General features: G+C 42.4%; 1 protein-coding gene across 2 annotated transcripts in view; it reads right to left on the reverse strand.

Annotated features, from left to right (window-relative positions):
• Positions 1-14,159: 14,159 nt before the first annotated feature.
• ALG9 (ALG9 alpha-1,2-mannosyltransferase) overlaps positions 14,160-21,141 on the reverse strand; it is a 118,129-nt gene continuing 111,147 nt past the window's right edge. The window contains exons 15-16 of one of the 2 annotated variants that reach the window (XR_016038965.1): positions 16,779-17,913; positions 14,160-15,656 (exon numbers count right to left, since the gene is read on the reverse strand). Coding sequence is in view for 1 of the 2 variants with exons in the window: in XM_088842928.1 (XP_088699054.1) it covers positions 17,790-17,913 (124 nt within the window). In the remaining variant the exon portion in view is untranslated. Of the gene's footprint in view, positions 17,914-21,141 lie in introns of both variants that reach the window. The other variant, XM_088842928.1, reaches the window with a different exon arrangement.

A 21,141-nucleotide genomic window follows, 5' to 3' on the forward strand; every position in this document is an offset into this window, starting at 1 on the left:
CTGGCCCCGCCCCGCGCCCTGGCCCCGCCCCGCGCCCTGGCCCCGCCCCGCGCCCTGGCCCCGCCCCGCGCCCTGGCCCCGCCCCGCGCCCTGGCCCCGCCCCGCGCCCTGAGAGGCGGGGCTAAGGCCGGAGCTTGGCGGGAGCCGGAGTCCCGGACCCGAGTGCCTGCTGAGCGTGTGGAGACCCCCGCCAGGTCCCCGTTTCCGGAGCTGTAGTTCCGAACTCCAAAAGATAGGTGGGCTTAGAAGGCGAAAGGAGCCCCCGTGTCCTTTTCCCAGGCGAAAGAAACAGGGGCAGGGATTCATCCTGCTCGTGCTGATCTGAAGGCGTCGGGAACCTACCTGAGTGACCTGTGCTGTGCCCTCTTAGGACTCAGGGGACCAAGAGGATGCCCGAGGCCAGGAGGAAAAAAGCCTTAGCGCCTCCCTCCCCCGACTTCATCCTGGCCCGGAGCCATTTGGGTCTCCAGCCCTAATTTCCCCGGCTATATCCTCAGGCTTCCACAAGCTTCCAGAGAACCCCTCCACCCCTTCTTCCGGCCTGTTCGCCAGAATTGTATCTGGCTCCTGCTTCGTAAGACAAATACCGCGGGCGGTGAGAGAAAATGAACAGTTCTATCCAAACTCCCCAGTCAATATTTTTTCCGCTTTCTCCATGCAAGCTGTTAAAAACATGCTGCTCTCTTGTTTTTGTGTTTCTTTTCAGTTTGGTACTGGAATGCTGCCTTCTGTTGTATTTTCTTTCTCTTATTTTTTAGGTCTTTAGCATGCTAGAAGTACAACAATCAAGCAAAACTAGGACAAGCTTTAATCCTTCCAAATTGTGTGAAGCGGCTACTTTGCTTGTACAAGAAAGGCTAACCTGACCTCTCTAGAACTCCAAGAGTCCTCAAAGGCAGCGGTGGGAGGAGGTCCGAGGGTATGAGAGTTCTTGCAAAGTTTAGTAGGAAGTTTCCATTTACCCTTGTGCAGGCAGCACGGAATAACTAGAATGTCCTGTCTTTTTCTGTTTGTTTTGGACTATAAGCAGCTTAGAGTGATAGCTACCTGTGGTGATCACAAGCTCTGAAATGGTAATTCTGTCTGATGAATAAAAAAGGAAAATTATCAATAAATATAATTTAGGGGACTTAAAAAAAATGGGGTTCTTGGAAGTAAACACAGTAGATAAGGCTTTTGATCGTAGTGTAAATTTGGCAACCAGTGAATCTGAACAGTAATTCTTAATTTAGGCATTCTGGATTATTTGAATGACCACTTTATTTCAATACCTGCATTTGGATGTGTGTCTTCAGTTCAGTTCAGTTCAGTTCAGTCGCTCAGTCGTGTCCGACTCTCCGCGACCCCATGAATCACAGCACGCCAGGCCTCCCTGTCCATCACCAACTCCCGGAGTACACTCAAACTCATGTCCACAGAGTCGGTGATGCCATCCAGCCATCTCATTCTCTGTCGTCCCCTTCTCCTCCCGTCCGCAACCTTTCCTAGCATCAGAGTCTTTTCCAGTGAGTCAACTCGTCGAATGAGGTGGCCAAAGTATTGGAGTTTCAGCTTTAGCATCAGTCCTTCCAATGAACACCCAGGATTGATCTCCTTTAGAATGGACTGGTTGGATCTCCTTGCAGTCCAAGGGACTCTCAAGAGTCTTCTCCAACACCACAGTTCAAAAGCATCAATTCTTCGGTGATCAGCTTTCTTCACAGTCCAAGTCTCACATCCATACATGACCATGGGAAAAACCATAGCCTTGACTAGACGGACCTTTGTTGGCAAAGTAATGTCTCTGCTTTTTAATATACCATTGCTTTTACTATTCTGGGATCATGAGAAAAGAACGAAGGTGGATTTAAAATGAAAATGTGTTTTCATGCACAAAATGAAAGCCAAACCACATCATAGACTGCATTGTCACAGTAGTTCTACAGAAAAGTGGTGAGAAAATTGAGATAATATAGGTCACTTGGTGGTATAGGTATGTTGAACTCAAAAGAAGCTGAGCTTTCACAGGAATACCATAATCACAATACAAGGGATAATTTAGTCTCAGCAAAATACATCATCTGCCATGTTAAATTGCTATAATATTAATTTGAATGGTATTAGTTTTGTGATATCATTTGTATTTAACTTGTAAATTTATATTTTCAGTTATATAAGAACTATAAATAAAAGATCATTATATTCTTTTTATTTGTACATTTAAGTAACACTGTAATAAAAATAAGTAAACTGAGAGTTTTCAGGATTTTCCAAGTACTACACAAGTTGAATAAGAAGAAAATTAAGAGGTTTTTTGATTTAGTCCTCTTAACCAGAAGACTGGAGAGGGGTTCCTATTGACATGAGGAAGAGAAATCTATTCTCTTAAAAGTTTTCATCAGACTTCCCTGGCAGTCCAGTGGTTAAGACTCTGGTCAGGGAACTGAGATCCTGTATGATGAAGCAGGCCAAAAAAAAAAGTCAGAAATGATAAAGGAAGCAAGCACAGAAAGAAGCACATTAAGTCAGTTCCACATCATCTCTCAGGGCAGATATTAACTCAAGCTTAGACAAGCTTCAATAAGCTAGATATAAAGACTAGTACACTGAGGGATGCTAAGCTATTTTGTTTAAAACTCAAATGCAGTTTGCTTACCCAAGCACAAGGAATTGGACACCTATGAAATAACTATGATTAAATATGAAATCACAAGCTGAGAAAATAGGCCCCAGAAGAGTGCCTGGTTTGAGAGTCATCAATTCTGGACTTCAATTCCCACCTCTGTGGCTGACTCATCACGACTTACCTCTCCCTATGCCTCAGTTCCACCTCCACCCCCTCACCCTCAATAAAATGGGGCTAACCATCTCTGACTCCCTTTCCAGTTACTGTGATTATGTGAGAATGAAACAGACAGTAAACATGGAAATGCTAGTAAATCCTTCAATAAAGAAAGTGATTAAAACAAATAGACTGCAGCAGAAAGAGCCTATTTCAAAAATTGGGCTGAAGGGAAACTGGAACTAAATCTAAGTCAGTCTTTTGGGAAGTGTGGTCCACTGACTACCTGAATCACCTAAAATGTTTGTTTAAAATGCAGATTCCTGGCCTACACCCAGGAGCTACTGAATGAGAATCCTTGAGAATGGGCACATTTTTTACCATGCCCCTTGGTGATTTTAATGTACACTGATATTCAAAAGTCATTGATTTGATAAGTTTATCCGGAAAAATCCTTTCCAGGTCAACAAGGAAACATCTGCTCAGGAAGAGTCTGCTCAGGTAGCGTCTGGAGGCTACCTCTGTCCAGAAAAAGCAAATGACAACTACAGTTGCTCATCACTAAACAGTTCTGTCCCTTTTGGTCGTGGGTTTTGCCAGTTAAACAGATCCCTACTTTGCAGGATTCCTGGAAGCTAGCAAAGCACCACAAATACAGTCCTGTGGCCCTGAGCTGTTTCCACACCCCCCTCTCCCCTCTGTGGCTCCCTCTGGTCTCCTTTCCCTGTCCCACACCCACCACAAGAAACTAGTGACCCAGGAGTACCAGGGGCAACCACTGAGATGTGATGGGATTGGAGGCAACCCCTGGGAAGCAGTGTGACATGCTCAGCACAAAAGCACTGAAATCGGACTCGGACACCCACATACAGTTCACTTATCCAGTCAGTCAAAGGAAGACAAGGTTAGACTTGCCAGTTCCTGGTCAGATGAGGCATGGAGAATACTGAGAAGCACAAACTGATGGGATCCACAGCTCTGAGTGTCACAATAGAAAAGGCTTAGTCCTAAGGAAGTCTGAATGACGTCGCCGTGTTCGCCTGCCTCTTGCCTCACGTTTACTAGGGTTGCCTCTTCCGCAGAGCTCTGCAAGTAAGCACTCCTTCAAGGGCTGATCTATTCCAGAGTCACCCCACCGGGAGCAAAGGCTGAGGGCAGAGAGAGAACTGTGCATGGGTGGTTCTCTCAGGGCAGACCCAGAAGCATCATTCTATTAAGAAGACCATCGAGAAAGAGGTGGGTGGCTCAGTTCAGGCACAGAAAACCAGAGGCATATGCAAATACTTTCCAATTGTCTTCATTTAGCAAGAGGAACCTGGGAAACTGATTCCCAGGTCTGTACTTAATTCATGGCAGAGTAGTAATTAGCACCATGCATTAAAGACATTTCAAATTTATATTTATACAAAGAATGTCTTCATTCTGTGACACTCAAATATTTGCCCCTCACTTTACCTTGATATTTTTCTCTTTTTCCATTTTGTGGCAAAATTTTTTCCCCAACATTATGGATGGGAGTACTTGGCAAAAAAAAAAGAGACTTTACCTGGACTCACACAGTGACTCAAAGAAGCTGAAGAACTCATAATCAGGGAGTCTCACTATCCCTTGCTTTATCCCCCACCCGCCACCATGCCACAGCTTACCGCTGTATGTAAAAAAGTTATTGGAGGACTTCTCTGGCGGTCCAGCAGTTAAGACTCCATTCTACCAGTGCAGCAGGCACGAGTTTGATCCCTCTTGGAGATCCCATGTACCATGCAGTGCGACCAAAAAAATAAATTAAAAAATAAAAAGGTATTGGATTTTCAGAGCAAATCTTTCTTTGAATTCTTGGAAAGAATATAATTATTGGAAAGAGATGGTTCTGACTCAGGTCAGTCTATACAGTGGTTAAGAGAGTACACAGTGAGGTCAGGAAGGCCTTGATTGACATCCTAGCTCTATCAATTATTAATTGTGTTCAGTTCAGTTCAGTTGCTCAGTCGTGTCCAGCTCTTTGCAACCCCCTGGACTGCAGCACACCAGGGCTCCCTGTCCATCACCAACTCCTGGAGTTTACTCAAACTCATGTCCCTTGAGTCAGTGATGCCGTCCAACCATCTCATCCTCTGTGGTCCCCTTCTCCTCCTGCCTTCAATCTTTCCCAGCATCAGGGTCTTTTCCAATGAGTCAGTTCTTCCCATCAGGTGGCTAAAGTATTAGAGTTTCAGCTTCAACATCAGTCCTTCCAATAAATATTCAGGACAGATTTCCTTTAGGATGGACTGGTTTGATCTCCTTGCAGTCCAAGGGACTTTCAAGAGTCCTCCAGCACCACAGTTCAATAGCATCAATTCTTCGGCGCTCAGCCTTCACAGTCCAACTCTCACATCCATACATGACTACTGGAAAAACCATAGCTTTGACTAGACAGACCTTTGTTGGCAAAGTAATGTCTCTGCTTTTTAATATGCTGTCTAGGTTGGTCATAACTTATCTTCCAAGGAACAAGCGTCTTTTAATTTCATAGATGCAGTCACCATTTGCAGTGATTTTGGAGCCAACTAATTGTGTGACTTTGAGCAAATAACATACCCTCTCTGAACCTTGGTTTCTTCATCTGTAGAGTGCGGTTGTAAAGCTTATTTCTTGTGGTTGTTAAGCTTACTTCTTGTGGTTGTTAAGATTAAATAATTAATATGCAGTGCCTAGATTAGTATCTGACAAGAGTAAGCCCTCAGAAATTTGCCATTAATAGTTATTATCTACTGAGGAAGCAGAAGCAGGAAAGAAAACATTCCAATCAGCTGAGCTTTGGCAACAAAGAGGACCCATGTGAAAAGCTGATGAAATCTACACGGTTTAGAGTCAGAAGACCTGATTCAAGGCCTTCCAGGCGGCTTTCTCATTGGCAAGGTAGGGACAATGCTTACCTTACTTCTCTCTCAGGATTGTTTCAAGGAGTAAGATCCAGACTGTGAAGGACTTGCTAAATGGCAGGCAAAACACAGATGTTGGCAGTTTTGCTTTTGACTTCCAGGGGCTCACTGAATCCCTGAATCTGGTGCCCACACCAAACACATAAAGAGAACATCTGGAGGCTTAAGTTCAAGGTCTGTAGTCCCCCAATTCCCGAACAACAGCAGTCAGAATGAGTACCTCCGTGACCACAAGGGTATATTTAACATACAATAAACCTGGTGATCAAGCAGGCATGGTGACCTTTCGCAAAAGTCTTAGGCCCCTGAGTCCTATTATGGCCCTGATATTCTAGGACAGACCCATGGGTATCCTGCCAGATGCTATACACAGTCCAACAAATACCCTTAGTTACAGTGTTAAGTGAAAAAGCAAGGAACACAGTGTTACTGAAATGGTAGCACACAGGGTAATTTGAACTGAAAATGTTTGGAAATAACAGATCGCTCCTAAACAGTTAATGTTAAAATACCTTAAGATTTTTTTAAAAGGCAATGTGTATGTAATAATATCACACAGAGTTATACTACAAAGTGTGTGTAGTATCTAACTATTTGTGTAAAATAGAATGAACACACATGTGCTTGTATGAGCATTAAAAAAAAAAATCTCTAGGAGAACACACATGACTAATCACATTGGTTGATGGAGTATCTGGGAAACAGGAATATAAGGAGATTTTTCAGTGTACAATCTATTTATCCTTTTGTTTGCTTTTTACTATTTACTGAACTCCAAATTTTAGTATGCTTCCTAGGTGGCTCAGACGATAAAGCGTCTGCCTGCAATGCAGGAGACCCAGGTTCGATCCCTGGGTTAGGAAGATCCCCTGGAGAAGGAAATGGCAACCCAGTCCAATATCTTGCCTAAAAAATTCCATGGATGGAGGAGCCTGGTGGGCTACAGTCCATGGGGTCACAAAGAGTCGGATACGACTGAGTGACTTCTCTAGGTGGCACTTATGGAAAAGAATCCACTGGCCAATGCAGGAGATGCAAAAGTTGTGGGTTCAATCCCCTGGAGAAGGAAATGGCAACTCACTCCAGTACTCATGCCTAGAAAATTCTGTGAACAGAGGAGCCTGGTGAACTACCATCCGTGGGGTCGCAAAGAGCCAGGCACAACTGAGCAATTGAGCACACGCACACAGATTTTACTCAAATTTCATCAATTTTTCCACTAGTGTCTTTTTTCCTATTTCAGGACCCAATCCAGAATAACACATTGCATTTCAGCTTTTTTAAATTCTGAACCAGAGAAGTTATTACATATTCAAACAAACAATCAAACCTTCTAGCTCTTGGTTACCACACTGTAAACTGGACTCTGCCTCTGCCTGGCTGGTCTCACCCTTGACATCCAGGGATCTGTATTCATAGTCCTCCCACCCCTACCCCTACCCTTGCCAAGTAGTCCCTGTCTAGCCCTGCTATATCCACGGGTTAGTTTCCCTTCTTTGCCTCATTTTTGTAAGCCCTCACCACCGAGGATTGTACTACACCCACCCAACATAAGTAACTTTCAGCATTAGGGCACACTGTCCCTAGACCCCAGTTAAACAGAGGTTTGACTTAGCAAAGCAGGGATGACTTAAAATATTACTGGTCTCCTCACAGCTTTTCCCTCTGATGTCCCCGGAAGATGGTATTCTCATTTTTTTTTTCCTTATCTCCCCAGCAGAACTGTTAGGGAAAGGTCACAGGATTAAGAAAGAAGCAGAGCCAAGCCCCCTGGATGCACCTTTTACATCTCAGCAGAAATTCCACTGGGACTGTAATCAGCAACCGGAATTTCTACTGACTTCTAGGACTTCAGGAAAGCAGCTCCCTTTCTAATCTAGCTGTGTGATTAAATTAGTTGAGGGCTCACAGTGTTCTCGAAAACCCCTGCAGACAAGATCAGGTGCATCCAGGGTGGTATGGCCATAGACAGAAAAAGCAGAAACAGTCTCACAGACTTTAGAAACAAACTTGAGGTTACCAAAGTGAACAGGTGGAAGGAGGGGAATAAATGAGGTGTTTGGGATCGACATATACACATTACTATATATAAAAGAGATAATTGACCTATTATACAGCACAGGGAACTACACTCAGTAATCTGTAATAGCCTACATGGGAAAAGAATCTGAAAAAGCATGGATATATGTATATACCATGACTGAACCACTTTGCTGTACAACTGAACTACTAGCATTGTAAATCAACTTTACCTCAATATGAAGTAAAAGCAAACAAACAAACAAAGCCCCTACAAAAACTGAACATGTTATTGGTACACTGTGTCTTACTAGAACGACCCCTAGCTGTGATCATTGGAGGCACAATCAGAAGGTGGTAAAGAGTGAAACAGCGGTGACCAGGTCCTGTTCTTGTTCTTGTTATTGTTTAGCCACTCAGTCGTGTCTGACTCTTTGTGACCCCATGGACTGCAGCCCGCCAAACTTTCCTGTCCTTCACCGTCTCCTGGAGCCTGCTCAAACTCATGTCCATTGAGCTGGTGATGCCATCCAACCATCTCATCCTGTCGTCCCCTTCTCCTCCTGCCCTCAATCTTTCCCAGCATCAGGGTCTTTTCCAATGAGTCAGCTCTTCACATAAGGTGGCCAAAGTATTAGAGCTTCAGCTTCAGCATCAGTCCTTCCAGTGAACATTCAGGACTGATTTCCTTCAGGATTGACTGGTTTGATCTCCTCGCAGTCCAAGGAACTCTTAAGAGTCTTCTCCAGGACCACAGTTTGAAAGCATCAGTTCTTCAACACTCAGCCTTCTTTATGGTTCAACTCTCACATCCATACATGACTACTGGAAAAGCCATAATTTTGGCTATATGGACCTTTGTCGGCAAAAGGGCCTGTTCTTATCTATGCCATTTTAATCATTCCAGATACCTAGACATAATATCTAAAACAGAGGTCATGAGAGTGTAAGATCACGGTTAAGAGAGAAGGTCTGACTGCTGGGGTTTGAATTCCAGGTCCACAACTTTCTACCTAGGTGATCTGAGTATCAGTTTCCCTATCTTTAGAAAGAGGATAATAGTTATCAAGCTCATAAAGTTGTTGTAAAGATTATGAGTATGAGAAAAAAAAGCAACTTGAAGTATTCTTGACATACGATGGTGGTTTAGTCGCTAAGCCGTGTTCAACTCTTGTGACCTCATGGACTGTAGCCCACCAGGCTCTTCTGTCTGTGGGATTTTCCAGGCAAGAATACAGGATTGGGTTGCCATTTCCTTCTCCAAGGGATCTTTCTGACCCCGGGATCAAAACTGTGTCTCCTGCATTACAGGCAAATTCTTTACCATGAGCCACCTGGGAGTTAATACTTAATAAATATTAGCTATTACTCATATTATTTCTCCACAGAGCAAATATGATGATCTAGAGGGTGTAAAAAGGCATAAAAGGAAAACAAGAAACCCCCCAAATAATGAAAAACCCAAACCTCAATACATTCCCAATAAAGTTCTAAGATTGAGTTCAGAAATGGGTATCTATCTGTGTGTGTTAAGGAAATCTCCTTTATCAAAGAGCTGAACTTGTCTGTCCCTAAAGGCCTAAATCGGCCTAAGTGGATATCCTATGCTTTTAAATGCAAATTCTACTTCCTTCTGCAAATGTTTGCTTTTCAACGCATGACCTACACATGGGGAGCAATCAAAGGTATTCTGAAGCATTTCACTCTGTAGAGACTCAGCCTCTGCTACATTCAATTGAGCTACTGTGCTGTAGATAATTTGTCAGCATCTGATGGAGGGGAGAACTTTGAACATTCGTGTATCTTTTGAGTTGCCTTTGATGATATCAATAAGTTAGCAGAAGCAAAGTTAAGACTGTGCTTTGCTCATGTTTGGAAAACTGAAAATGCGTAAATGACCGGTGTGTGTTAGTCGCTCAGTCATGTCCGACTCTCTGTGACCCCATGGACAGTAGCCCACCAGGCTCCTCTGTTCATGGAAATCTCCTGGCAAGAATACTGGAGTGGGTAGTCATTCCCTTCTCCAGGGGACCTTCCCAACCCAGTGATTGAACCCGGGTCTCCTGTATTACCCCTAAAAGTAGTCACTTCCCCATCTTAATCAAACACATATCTTTTACTGCCTGTGAATACCATCAAGGTCACGTCAAACAGCAGGGAAATTAACTGTGAAAAATTTACCTGTGCGTCATTTACCAACCAGAGAACCACTGTTGCGGTGATGATCCAGCTCCCACAAATTATGGGCATGGTTTTTCCCAGGAAAATTGTGCAATTTTAGACGCATAGGTATATATTTATTTTTTAGGTATATATTAATATTATAGGCATAAATTTGTATTTAGAAATATAGACATATAGAAATAACTCAAAATTTTCAATTTACACTGGAATTTTGACACCAAGGATACAGCTAATATGAAACTAATTAGACAGGGAGGCCTGGCGTGCTGTGATTCATGGGGTCGCAAAGAGTCGGAAGCCACTGAGCGACTGAACTGAACTGAACTGAATTAGACTCCTGGAGGGAAAAAAAGCACTGAATCTTTTAGTGAGAGCAGGCTGCCCTCTGCTGGACACTAGGGAATTGCAGACGAGGCTGCGTTGAGTTTTGGATACCTGGGAATAAAACAAAACCCAGAAAGCATGGGAACAAATTTAAACTTTGGATTCTATTTTTTACAGTATCTCTGTTAACTTCAGGCTCTGAGAACAATTATAGAAATATCCCAAGGAATAGGGAAAGGGGCTGAGTTTTTAAAAATTCACAAGATTCTTCTACAGAAGCAGCACTGTAGAACCAGCCTCATTTTCTGCGTAACTCCACAAATATTTCATCGAGAGAAAAAATGGGAGCATATTATAGGAAATACCAAGGAGGCTTAGAGACGTACTGTTAATAGGGAGACAAAGAGCAAGACCAATTCCTGAATGATACATGGTGTTGTTTTGTTGGTTGAATGAGCACATTTCAGGTCACTTCTCTCAAAACGAGATTAACCTTTGCTCTTATTTCTGAGGGGGGTGGAAAGCAGCTCCAAAGAAACTCTGCAGAAGACTAGTGGCAGAATAACAAAGGGGAAGTTTTCACTGTACTTGTGTCAAATTAACAGAGCCAAGTATACAAAATCAGCAAAGCAGTTTCCCCAGTGTGTCCTGAGCAGGAGGGCTCAATACCCACATATTCCAATTCAAGACAACCACACGTCCTTATCTGAGGAGGCAATAGGGTTTGAAAACCACCAGGCAGTCTTCCTGAAGGTTGGGTCTGCTGGCTCAAACTCTCCTCCCATATAACAAGTAAATTAATTACATGGCATCTGAATGGGTCTAAAATTGCCAAAACTAGTCATTCCTTTTTTTTTCCTTCCAGATTGTTATCATTCAAATGTACTGAGATGAGAGGATCAATGAGAAGGAAACCACAGTAAATTATTAACCTCCATTAATGTACTTCAGTATCACATTAGTTAACTGTTTCCAGAAAGCAGGGCCAAGAAAGAAGGAGAGATGAGACAGGTAAAGTTTGATAGAAAAAGCATAATACAGGGTCTGGGGAGGGGAAGAGGCCTGGATGGAGGCCTGGTTAGCAGGGGTTGTCATTGGAAAAGGACACCAAACATTTTGCTGACTCAATTATCTTTGAGGGCTTCCCCATGGCTCAGTGGTAAAAGATTCTGCCTGCAATGCTGGAGATGCAGAAGGTGCGGCTTCAATCCCTAGGTTGGGAAGATTCCCCGGGAGGAGGAAATAGCAACCCTGTCCAGTATTCTTGCCTGGAGAATCCCATAGACAGAGGAGCCCAGTGGACTATGGTCCATGGGGTCATAAAGAGTCGGGCACGATTGAACATACACTCAATAATCTTTGATCTTTGGTGGGATTGCTTTCCAGTCTCTAGTGTCATCAGCAGTGGGTAATTAGAGGGTCCCCAGGTGCTTCTCTTGTGGAGCTTCAGTTGAGAATCACTGCTCTATGAATCACATCTCCAGCATTGAGTATAATGCTACTGAAGCAAACAGACCAGAACCCATAACTTCCTCACTTGGCAACCTGGAACTCAAGGGTTAAAATGGCAAATTGCAGGCCAGTGGTACCAACTGCCAAATACTGATTCTGCAGGCAAACAAAGGTCAAAGAGAACCATCCTAAGGAAGGAAATGGCTGAAATGCAGATCTGCAAAAAATCCTTGTCAGAAGGAGTTAGTTTTATCTCACACAATCTTCTGGCTGTTAGAACCATCAAGAATCACCTGGTTTATACTTTTATCTCTAGGCATGTCAAGACAGAACAAGTAGCCTAGGAACTAGAAGCAAAAAACAAACAAAAAACCCCTACCATTTTAAAGTATTTTATGAAGCTATCTTAAGATTTCCTCAAACATTTTAAAGAAATACTTGTACTCAAGTAAACTGCTCTTTAATTTAATCGTGAGCTGTTTATTCTAAGGAGCCACAATAGAAGTTCCCAGTCTGCCCATATCACTACAATTCCGCATTCTTATATGCCTTATCTGAATGGCCCTCACTTCATTTATCAAATCTGTTGGTTATAATTTGTTTCCATGCCAGGTCCATGCTGAACTCAGGGCTGAGGAGAGCCAAAATATCTTTCAGCTGTAAAAAACCACTTACCACTTGATATTATTGAATTTGAATATGTCACCACAAAGTCATCTTGCAGTTAGACTTCCTTTTCCTAGCAGCTTGTAGCTGGTAGGAACCCCACGCTTCCTCACACCTGGAGGAGAGGGCTCTCTGCCCCAAGTTCATCAGAAGGTCTCCTGGGCTGTCTGACCCTCCAAAATCAAGTCATAATAAAATATTCATTAAGGGTACCCAATAAGGGACTCTGCGGAATCTGCCTTTGTGTGGAAGCATGTGTCCTTCAGAATTCCTAAAACATACACAGCATTGAGCCTCATTCACATCTTTCCAATCGCTCTTTGAACCCTATAGGGCTTCTGACTTGCTCTATTTCCTATGGTCAAAAATTGACCAAACTGAAAGCAACAGCTGTATATTAGTTGCAGGTTTCTTTGTACTTTTCTTTATTGGCAATTAACACAGTACCCAAATCTGTACCATTTTGGTACAGTACCAAAATACTCAGGGAACTGTGTTGAATGCTGGGAATACACAGAAGTGCGATATGGTCTTTGCTCCCAAGTGCCAACAATGTTCTTGAGAGACAGGCATACAAGGGTTACAGGCAAAGGTTCTGTGTCATTAGTAAAGCCACTAGATACTCAGGAGGGTTAAGGACATAATCACAGTAGTCTGAAGTCTAGAAAGCCTTCAATTAAAGAGGGGGAGACTCAAGCCGGCCCTACGAGTAACTTAACAAGAAGGATGACAAGGATGACCTTCTAGGTAGGCAAAAGAAATTCATTAAGGCTGTGTATCTCTCTCTCCTGGAATTATATTAATAAAACATCCTTCTCGAAAACAACTTGTGAGAAATAAACCAAGCTTCATGGATATTTTGGGTCCTATGGAAAGAAAACTAGTTAACCAGTGGTATTGGTATAAAAGGGCTTCTCTGGTGGCTCAGCAGTAAAAGAATCTGCCTGAAATGCAGGAGATGTGGGTGGAACCCTGGGTTGGGAAGATTGCCTGGAGGAGGAAATGGCAACCCATTCTAGTGCTTTTGCTTGGAGAATTCCATGGACAGAGGAGTCTGGTGGGCATACAGTCCATAGGGTCACAAAGTTGGACATGACTGAGCAACTGAGCACAGCACACAACAGCCAGATGGCTACTAGAAGTTACTGACTCTAAGGTAGTGAGATATAGGAATGATATTAGAAACTGATTCACACACACAAAGTTGTATTGCACCTGACAAAGTGGCAAATTACCTAAATGTTAGATATGACTAGATCCCATTTCTATGAATATGAAGACTCTCATACTTTAGCCACCTGATGTGAATAGCCAACTCATTGGAAAAGACCCTAATGCAGGGAAAGACTGAAGGCAGAGGGAGAAGAGGGTGACAGAGGATGAGATGGTTGGAAGACATCACTAACTCAGTGGACATGAACTTGGGCAAACTCTGGGAGATGCTGAGGGACAGAGGAGCCTGGAGTGCTGCAGTCCATGGGGTCACAAAGAGTCAAACACCACTTGGCCAACTGAACAACAAACAACGGAAGATTCTCAAAGTCCAGAGATTCTTAATTCAAAAACGTAACGTGGACTCAGAAACTCTCTTGTAGGTACAATGTTGACACACTGGGTAGTTCCCACTGTGCTTAGTTTTAAAACCAATCCTCACTGGGTTTTCCAATGGCTTCTCCCCAGTTTTCAGAATAAACACACTCGGTTGTTTGGCCTGCAGAGGGCAAGTCTGTACACTGCAGGGTGAAAGTGGGGGTGATGGAAGGAGCTGAGCTCCTTCAGTTTCCAATCTCCACCAAAGATTTGAAAAATAAAGCAAAAGATAAAATACCACCTTAAGAAAAGGAAAATCAAACTGCCAAGATTTATTCAACTTTTTCTTTCACAGAAAATACAAGTGTGTAATGTAAACACTGACATGTGAAATAAAGTACAAGCATCAGGAAGACAAACGATCTGAACAACACTCTTACTTCAACACTGCAGTGCTTCCTGATTTCACTTGCAGCAGGAATCACGTGATTATACAGATTACACATTGGAAAAATTAAAGGCAGCATCCATTGAGATTTACCAAAACACCAGAGAGCCTTTGAAACTCAACAATGCCATATGGAAGTCAGAGCTCTCTACTGCAAAAAAAAAAAAAAATGAAAGCTGAGCACATGTCCATTAATCTGTTTACCCAAGGCGTTTAATGTAGGAGCCTAAGAAATTAACACGTGAGTTTAATTTGCCGGTGGAGGCAAAGATTAAGTGACCCCTCTTTTCCCTCTTCAGAGAAAACGAAATTAACCAAATTTAAAGCAGAGTTGCTCAACACTGGCCAGAAGACGGCACCATCACAGTGAATTATTTCAACAAATTCCACAAAATGCAAAACACAATAAAAGATTTCCATTTGTGCTCTGCCTAAATGGTCAATCTAGATCTAAGGATCACATGGGGTGTTCTTTCCCCAAAATCCAAACTAGAAAAAGATGACCTAAATAAGTGGTTGGGATCAAGAACCACCTTGATTTAAAACAAATAGTCAGTTTCTGAACTTGAATTCAGTAATAAAGGGTGCAGTCTTCATTTTTCTATTATTATCTCAAGAGATTAAAGTGAGTGGTCTTTCTTATCAGATGACACCCACTAGTTGACAGGTCCACTTTGATAACAGATGCTACTACACAGGTTGGTTCAGTAATGGAACTCAGCATCGTTAAGATCTGGAGATCAGGAAGCCCTGGAATTGCCAATATACCTACTTCCTATTCTTGCCTGGAGCATCCCATGGACAGAGGAGCCTGGCAGGCTACAGTCCATGGGGTTGCAAGAGTCAGACACGACTTAGTGACTAAACCAACACCACCTACTTCCTCACTCACCTCCATAATCAAAGATTACCACCAATAATCTGTAGCCCATTATTCCTTGATAGTCAACAAACAATGGAGAAAAAAGGACTTCAGATACTTTATCTTCATGTTGACCACTGAATCTCTGGAGGAGAAATGCTACTTGCTCCAGTGTTTTGAGACACTTTCCCAGGCAAAGCTAACCTCCCTGTATTGCTGAGGTGGAGATGTTTTAGTGTGATTACATGTCATGTGAAAAATACCTTCACAGCAAACACCACTCATTTTTATGTAACTTACCCATAGAATTTGGCACAGTGTTCTGCAATTTCTTGTGCTCTCAGTGAAGACATTTGCAGGACAGAAAGAACCAAATCAAGTTTTAAAGAGATAGGAACTGACATTCCCAAGGAATACCAATCATGACATTTTTTGTGCTATGTTACAGTAAGTTCTTGCTCAGCAGGCTGTTTTTTCTTTTTTTCAAATCTGCAAGATGATATAACAGATCAGCATTGTACTACTCTGATTAGAAAAAAGCCGCTCATCGTTGACCTCCATTACTGGACTTTCTCATTTACTTCTGCAGAAAAAGAGAGCTCCAGCCACTGTGAAGGACAGTTTACCATTACTACAAGTATGGCAAGACACTTCACTAAAAATTCTCTATCCTGTAGTCAGACTATATGTGTCAATATTTACCTTGGAAAACAGGAACCAAGTATTGAAAATTAAATGCCAGAAATCCTTAAAGCCATCAGTGGGACCCGAGTTTATGTTCCCTCTCCAAGGAGGGGACTGTGCTACAAGATCCAGACCCGCTGGCTCACTAGTGCTTCCACCCCCCGCCCGAGATATTCCTTCAGAGTGGACCCCAATGACAAGACTCTTGAAACATAACTAGCTGTTTCTGTTCTTGTTACTTCTTTTCTCTCTTAGGATCAGTTCCTATTGAAAATCTCTTCTCTTTGAAAAATGAAAGATGGAAACTCTGAAAACTTAATGCATCTTATCTGCAGATACTGAACATAATTACCCTTAGGGAAATAAGGCACTACAATGTGACCCCAGCCTGACTATAGGAATGGAAATGGAACTGATATTGGATCCTGTATGGCTGCGCAGAAGCTTGACTTCCAAACATGAGCACTGCTCTCCTGCCACAAGCCAAGCTGCATGCTGGAGTGCTGCTGTGATGGTCAGACCCACAGGCAGGCTGGAGGCTCCAAAGAACTGAGAAACCCAGATAAAATTCTTCCTTAAAAATAGAAAGTGATGTTATCAATCAGGTCTCTGGCCAACCTCATCATTCTTTCAAGTAATGTTTTCATAGTCAAGTGAAGAGTATGGACGAGCACTAGATGAGAAGTTAGGCAACCCAGGTTGTGGTACGAATGCTACTATTATTGGGCTGTGTGGCCTTGGGCAAGTCACCTCACCTTCCTCTGCTCCTTGCCCTCTAGCCTTAGTTTCTTCATCTGTAAAATGGGGATAAAACCACTTGCCTTGTCTACCTCATGTCATGACTGTGCGGATTGAATAAGATAATGTGAAAGTGCTTTGTAAACTATGAAATACTGTGTGTGAAGGCAAAGTGAAATATATACTTACGTTCTAATTAAGTCCTTATCATTGCCTATTTGACTAGAGGTTTCCCATGCAGGATGTGCTTTGCAATAGAGAGACTCAAAAATAGATGTCATAAATATACACTGGTCTTTTTCACTAGGGTTGCTTAAAAAAGGGAGAGTCTTAATTTCCTCAGAAATGGTCTGAGAATAAATTACTTTAAAATGTGATATCATTCAAATCCACCAACTGATAGAATTAATCTTCTCCACGTATGTCCTATCCAGTTACAGTCTGGTCTGTTGATACCTCTACAGATGGAAATCTTGAATTCAAGAAAGCATGCTAAAAAATGAAAAAACAAAACAAAACCACCAAACTCTCATAGTTATACCTTGTTGTAGAGGATTTAAACAAAAATAAGAGGCATCCTATATAAAGAAATTAAGCCACAGTTCCTCAAATGGTTGCCTTTTTCCTGAGATATCTCCAGGACAAGGTTCTAGTCCTGTGAAGTGCTTTAGAAAAGCTTAGTCTTGCTGGAGGTGAAAGGACATGTAGATTGGCAACTAGGCTGTACTCATTTCCAGCACTAGGATTTGAATGAGAAGGTCTGCTAGGAGTTTCCAGGGAGCTTGGGTGGAGAAGCTCACCCGGGCCCAGGGAGGCCAGTTCTTGGACACCAGGCCAGAGTGTGGAGAACAGCTCAACACTGCCATCCCATCCCAGGATTTTCAGCTCTTCCTGAAAGTTGGTTCTGCTCTTCTCTGGTCTAGTAAATAATCGAACAGAAGAAAAACAATGAGATGTGGAGCAGCGTATCTACCTGGACTGCAGGGCCTGTCTGCATCTAGCTGCACAAGGTGTACATGCAGAGCAGACACAGGCAAGGAGTGAGCGCGACTGACTCTGACCAGCCCAAAGCACCCAGACTCCAGCGTTTGTGTCACACGGCCTTTATTACACACGGTACAAGTGATGGCTTGGAGGGTGTCCTGTCAGTGGAATCACCAGTGAACAGGATGGAAGTCCTCTGGGACCACAGGCATGGTGCTAACCTCCGCTTTTCTTCCTGGTTTGCTTTGCTTTCCGGGGTTTGAGGATGGTGTAGTTTGCATACACTGTATACTGATCTGACAGGAAGGGAACGTAGAATGCCCGCAACAACTTTGAAGACCTGAAAGACAAGAGAGAAAAAAGACAGAATCTTATCATTTGAGAGAATTTACTCATGGTATTGATTAAAGGAAATGAATAAAATAGTATTGTGAGGATTATATTTGATATAAGCCATACTTAGCTACTAGAGCTTGATAAAAGACTTAATCGAAACCAAGAACTGGGACTTCCCTGATGGTCCGGTGGTGAAGAACCCACCTTCTGTTGCAGGGCACAGGGATTCAAGCCCTGCTCAGGGAACTAAGATCCCACGTGTCTAGGAGTAGCTACGCCCATGCGCCATGACGAAGACCCAGCACAGCCAAAGGAAACAAAGGCCAAGCACCCTCTTGCCTGAACCCAAACGACAGTCTTGGTAGTCTCGCCAATAAGCCACAGGATGTCCTTCAGAATAGCTCTAGGTCTCCGTTAGAATTTGCCATTGAAAAGTTCTAATTCAATCAAAGAAATATTATTACGGAAATACATTCTTAACACCTCAAGAGTTTGTGTACCCCAGAGACTGCAGAGATGCCAAATGCTCAAATGATCCTGACTCCAGCTCTAAGTTTTCCTAGAGAGATGAAGAAAAAACTATATCCTTGGCTTCCTGTGCATTACTGTTCTGGTAATGATTCTCAAGTCAAAGACAGAGTCCAGTCGTTTCTCTTTATACTGAAATATAGACAGGAACAGCTAAAACCCTGAATGTCTCGCTAATTTCTAAAGAATATGAAAAATATCTCACATTTATTGAATGCCTAGCATTGAACAAGCCCTAGGGAAAGTGCTTATACTTTTTAAGGTACTATTTAATCCATCCAATAAACCTATGAGGAAAGTGATATTACTTCTATTTTATAGATGGGAAAGTGAGACATACAGATTAAGTAGCTTGGGCAGGGTCACACAGTAAGTGATAAAGCCCTTATTCACATTCAGATTTGATTCCAGACTCTGCACTCTTACCACTCTGGTTTATCCTGCATCCCAGGAAACAGGCTAACAAGATTCATCACTTCCTAGAAAAAGTGGCAGTGATAGTTTTAAATTCTATATGCAGTATTACTTCTTGACTACGATTTCTCAGTCAAAAAACCAAAAGTTGGCCCAGAAACTGCCAACCTAAATGAGGTAGCTGAAGGGTGTTCCACTGCCAGTCCTTTTCCAGACTCTCAACTTGTAAATGTCATGTCAACGTGGCATTTGTACTGGCAGCCTACTTCTGAGTTTGGCAGACTCCCGCAATGCCTGCACACAATGATACCATGCTTGGCATACACACCTCTTAGAGATCCTTCCCAACTGGGATGCTGGCCGCGCTCTGTGCTCAACAGAGATTCACTTCACTTCAATAGCTAACAGCTCAAGGGCTTTGATAGAGAAAAGAGGCTTAGAAGAGAGACACCCAGGATAAAGCAGGGGCTCTGCAAAGAAACGAACAGGAGGAGGAAGCACCTACCTCAGTCAAAAAGAAGTTAATTTTTCTTCTTTCTGTCCATGCTGCACAGATAAGGGGAAGGTCAGGACAGAAAGCTGTAAGCTGGAACAAAGTCCCACAGGCTTCAGTGTCGCAAAGAAGGGCTAAACGGAACTAAGCATCATTTCCATTCCAGGTGACTCCACGCTAAAAGTCACTGATACAGTCAGTACATGTTTCCAGTCAACTCAATTCTTGGTATAACATTAGGTCCACTGGGCCCAATTTTACTTTTTTTTATTTTCTTTTTGGAATGATTCCTTACTACTTGGAAGGATCATTCTTTTGTAATTTTATTCTTCTTGGAGTCTTCCAAAGAAGAAAGGAAAATTATACTTATTTTCAAAAATAGAATAAAACTCATTCTATCATGTAACTACCATATGGGTCCCTTACAACCTTTTATAAATTTAAACCATATTAAAGAATCTTAGTGGTCTTTTTTCCCTCTACATCCTGGATTATTTACAACTATGCTTAAAAAAAAAAAGGAAAATGATAAGAAAAAGAATGATGACATCCCCAAAAAGGATTATGCAAAAATGATATAATTACATTATCCTTCCATATTTTCACTGCATTGTTCAAAGTATGCATCATCTTTCAATAAGGTACAAAAGATTTGTAACACTCTCTTTGCAGCCTGCATTTAGCTTTAATTGAGCACAGCTGAGAGTTCAGAATTTAAAAATTTTCTGTCCATAATGCCAATGAGAAGAAAATCAACAGAGGAAAACACTTCACAATTAGACGAATCAGAAGATGAATGCGGAGACAGCAGCACTCAAGACTCTAATGATGACAGCGTGTGTGCGTCTGTGTGTGTGCGCGCGTGCATGCACATGTGTGTGTGCTCAGTCGTGTCCAACTCTTTGTGACCCCATGGACAGTAGCCCGCCAGTCTCCTCTGTCCATGAAATTTTCCAGGCAAGAATACAGGAGTGGGTTGCCATTCCCTTCTCCAGGGGATCTTCCTGACCCAGGGATGGAACCTGGGTCTCCTGCATTGCAGGCAGATTCTGTACCCTTTTTTCTGAGCCACCAGAGAAGCCTATTTCAAGTATATATATTCAAAAGCAGGAAAACATGGAATACAGATTGGGGTTGCTACATTCAAATTCTTATAAAAATTTCAAATGATGTTTTTTAAAACTATCCTTTCATTATTACTTTTATGTTATTTATAAAATAATTTAAAAATATGAAAACAAAAGGGGTTATAGGCCCTTTTACAGGCCAAGACAGTACATGGTGAAGACAAGACAGTACGTGGTGATGACTATTTCCATGCTATTTCTATGCTAACTCCTTGGTCATGCCAGGGAATTCTAAAAGAGATCATTTCAGAAAACCAACCGGGGTGATACATGGGACATGCTATCATCAAAAATACTGACCTCCCTAATATAGAAGAAGGGTCACTATGCATTACTGCTGAATGCAAAAGGCAAGCTGAAACAAAGGTAAAAGAATAATGGAGACTGGAACAAAATATTTACCAAATATATAACAGAGGAAGGGTATCTAGAAGATATAAATTATATATATATGTGTGGGCTGGGCTTCCCTGGAGGCTCAGATGGTAAAGAATCTGCCTGCAATGTAGAGGACCCAGGTTTGATCCCGGGGTCAAGAAGATCCTCTGGAGAAGGGAATGGTATCCCATTCTAGTATTCTTGCCTGGAGAATTCCATGGACAGGGGAGCCTGGTGGGCTACAGTCCATGGAGTCGCAGAGTTGAACACAACTGAGCAAGTAACATGTACT

The sequence above is a fragment of the Moschus berezovskii genome, chromosome 14, assembly GCF_049115385.1.
Source record: "Moschus berezovskii isolate FMDL1 chromosome 14, NW_MosBer_1.0, whole genome shotgun sequence".
Classification (NCBI taxonomy): domain Eukaryota; kingdom Metazoa; phylum Chordata; class Mammalia; order Artiodactyla; family Moschidae; genus Moschus; species Moschus berezovskii.